The following is a 3,602-nucleotide window of genomic DNA, read 5'->3' as shown; positions in this document are numbered from 1 at the left end:
GCTGCATACCATCCCATCTGTCTGGCCTGGGTCCACAGCCTCATCTGAAATAATGAAAAAATGTTATATATTATCATTTTTCATCATCATTATTTGAAAAACATTATCATCTTAACCTTGTAGATTTCCCTAAAGGGGTTCAGTGATTCACAGTCCTTCAGATCGGCTGGTTCTAACTATTATCAACATTGCCATAGAAGCAGTCACCAATGCACATTAATCAAACTGATTTGGGTATTTGTTAATTCTATCTAAACTACTGCCTCTAAAATTAAAGGATGACACTCACCAATTGTATATGTTTCAATAAAATTTCTATTGAATATTATGAAAATATTTTGGGCTACACCAGGTGAGAATAAAATTTTAGTTAACCAGTCCCCTCTTTGGAGTCTGTCAACAGCATTAACAGAGATGCCAAACCGTCACTGGGAAATCTGTCCCATTTTCTAGTAACCTTCATTTTTAGGCACTGGATAGCTAAGGCCTGCTGTGCAATTAACCTCAATGGCCAGACAGATTTATCAGTTGCTGTCCAGCCCCAAGACATCATATGAGATTCCAGCAACTGATTTGGGGAAATCCTTTAAACTCCTCTATATGATGATAGTATTAATTTCCCTACCATTGTATTTTTATTGTATTTCTACAAAGTCTGGGGATTCCCTGGTATAAAGGAACACCAGCCTTGGGAGTCATAGTACATTTGCGTATCAACTCTTCTACATATTTATTTAAATTTTCCGAGCCTCAGTTTCTTCACCTGAAACATAACATCAAGTACACATTTAATTTGGGGAGAATTAAATAAATTGGCCTACAATAAACAATTAGTTTCCTTCTACCAACAGCTACAGAATGGCTAACAGAAGTGGCTTACAAGTTTGTGTCTTGAACTATGTAAAAATAAATCAATTAGTATTCTTATTGTTTGTGCAGATTAAGAAATGGGGTCTATCAGATCAATTAAAAATAAAGAACACCTATTTATTTTTGGTTATTTCTTTCCTGTATCAATTTATGACACATTAAAGATATAATTTATCTAAGAGTGCTTAAAATGTTTTTAAAAAAATCCCACAAACTCCAACTCCTAATTAAGAATTTGTCACACTTATATCACAGAAATGACACAGGATGATAGCACAGAAAACTGAAAACAAGCTAGTTTGAGGCCTGTTAGAAACAGGCTGAAAGCACTCTTATTGATGATGTCCCTGCTGTATGTAAAAACACAAAAAGATGAAGTTGCCTCCTGAAATATGTTTAGCTCTTCCACTACTTCACACTCCACAGTTAATCTGGGGGGAAAAAAAATCCCTAACTGTGCAGCTCCTCTTTAACAAAGATAAGTGTTGACTGATGTTTTTATCTCTAACATTTACTCATGTCTCTACCCCCTCCTAAGACAACCTCATCTTACCTATGGTCATTGTCTTTGATTATCTTCCTCTAGTATTTTCGTTCCACCAGTAGAAGGAGGTAGGCAACACTGTGAGGGCAAGAGGAAGTCTAGATCCAGTTGGGAGTTGTTAAGGCTGAGGAAAGCTTCTGTTATAGGAATATTTTTCAGTGATAATTACAACAGGGATAGAATAGGTTCATCCAGGAATAGAATGCTTTATCTATATGATTTATAATCTCAGTGGCTGGTTTTGTTTTTAATGTAAAGCTGTTGTGTCCAATATAGTAGCCACTAGCCACCTGCAGCTATTTAAATTTAATTGAAAAATAAATTAAAAATCCAGTTCTTTAGTCACATTAGCTACATTTCACGTGCTTTTATGACACATATGGCTTAGTGGCTACCTGACTGGATGGTGCAGAATTATAGAACATTTCATCATCACAGAAAGTTCTACTGGGCAGTGATGATACACATCTGAGAATGAAAAACAAAGTAATAGCCCATAACTCTTTTTAAATTAATAGATGTCCTAGTCTACTCTACCATTATATAGTAACTTACCAAAAAGGGAAATTTTTTTTTTTTTAATATCACAAAACAACCCTGTGATAGCTTCCTACTTAAAGTAGAAAAGTAGAAAAACTGGAAAACAAGAAAGTTGGATTTGTTGGTAGCAACCACTTTATTTTCTGATGGAATCTCTGATAAAAACATGTGATCACGTAAGCAGGTCTCACCTGCTGCCAGAATGGGCCAAGCTGCCAAGATGCAGTGCAGATGTCACCTGCAGCATAGATATCAGGAAGGGACGTTTGCATATGATCATTCACTTTCAGGCCACCATCTTCTCCTAGATCAAACTAGACAATGTTCCTCATAAGTGTAAGTAATAAGAAAAATGAAACATGACTTTTTCATTATAAAATAAAACAAGTCAAACTTTTACATCTTAGTATGGTGATCCTTAGTGATAAAGTGAAAAATAGCTGCAAAGTTTAGACACCTAAGCTGAATTTCCACAGATCAAATTCCTATTAAGAGAGACCCATAAAAATCTTAGAATTTCCAAATTAAAAATACCCAATAACCCTATGACTATCTCAACCATAATTACAAGGACATTCTGTTTTTGTAAGCTTCAAATGCTAAAAAGCAAAAAAATACAATCCTGTGTCTCTAAAAGAATCATAGGATTCACAGGAGATTTGTCTCTGATGAACTTTTAGATAAATTGTGCTGATTACATTAATGATGGCACATGTGCTGGGATGTTAACTGCGTAAGCATTTTAAGTAGTAAAGAATGTGTCTCTAAAAGAATCATAGGATTCACAGGAGATTTGTCTCTGATGAACTTTTAGATAAACTGTGCTGATCACATTAATGATGGCACATGTGCTGGGATGTTAACTGCGTAAGCATTTTAAGTAGTAAAGAANTAATTACAAGGACATTCTGTTTTTGTAAGCTTCAAATGCTAAAAAGCAAAAAAATACAATCCTGTGTCTCTAAAAGAATCATAGGATTCACAGGAGATTTGTCTCTGATGAACTTTTAGATAAACTGTGCTGATCACATTAATGATGGCACATGTGCTGGGATGTTAACTGCGTAAGCATTTTAAGTAGTAAAGAATACTGTAAATCAAGACATGAATATAAACCAAATTGTTTTCAGCCATCTTAAGTTACAGATTTGTACTAAAACAATAATTATTCATGCTTCAGAATTAGAGATGTTCACAAAGATTTAATACTTTAAAAATATTCATAGCTGGACAAAAAATTTCACCTTACACTGTTATTGTGGAGAAAAGGTTCTGTATTTGGTGTAACTCCGGTAGCACTGACAATGAAATCACAGCCATAAATCTTTTCATTGGTCAATTCCACATATATAGGCCACATCTCTTAAAAAGAAAAAAGACTTTATTCTCAAATGTAATCACCACCAATTGTCCACAGCATTATGTGAATATGATGATTAGAAACAAAGAAAGGAAGAAAAAGGCAGGAGATGACTTTATACCACCAGCTCTTAATAATATTTATAAAATACATTTGCTAAAACAATTTTAATGCAATCAAACTCATCTTGTTTTGGGTATAATTACAAAACCATGGCACTCTAAACATTTTTTCTTCCAAATTTGGACATACAAATTTAAGCACAATTTACATTGAAAACCACTTTTT

At 34.1% G+C, this 3,602-nt stretch overlaps 1 protein-coding gene across 1 annotated transcript in view; it reads right to left on the bottom strand.

Moving 5' to 3' along the window:
- Positions 1 to 3,602, bottom strand: part of PYROXD1 (pyridine nucleotide-disulphide oxidoreductase domain 1) — a 29,624-nt gene that overhangs the window by 2,890 nt on the left and 23,132 nt on the right. The window contains 3 exon segments of the mRNA XM_008581479.1: positions 3 to 44; positions 2,146 to 2,268; positions 3,204 to 3,314. Coding sequence (XP_008579701.1) covers positions 3 to 44; positions 2,146 to 2,268; positions 3,204 to 3,314 — 276 coding nt within the window.

The sequence above is a fragment of the Galeopterus variegatus genome, unplaced genomic scaffold (assembly GCF_000696425.1).
Source record: "Galeopterus variegatus unplaced genomic scaffold, G_variegatus-3.0.2 Scaffold2362, whole genome shotgun sequence".
NCBI classification, from domain to species: domain Eukaryota; kingdom Metazoa; phylum Chordata; class Mammalia; order Dermoptera; family Cynocephalidae; genus Galeopterus; species Galeopterus variegatus.
The sequence above is the reverse complement of the archived record's forward strand: the minus strand, read 5'-3'. Positions and strand labels throughout refer to the sequence as shown.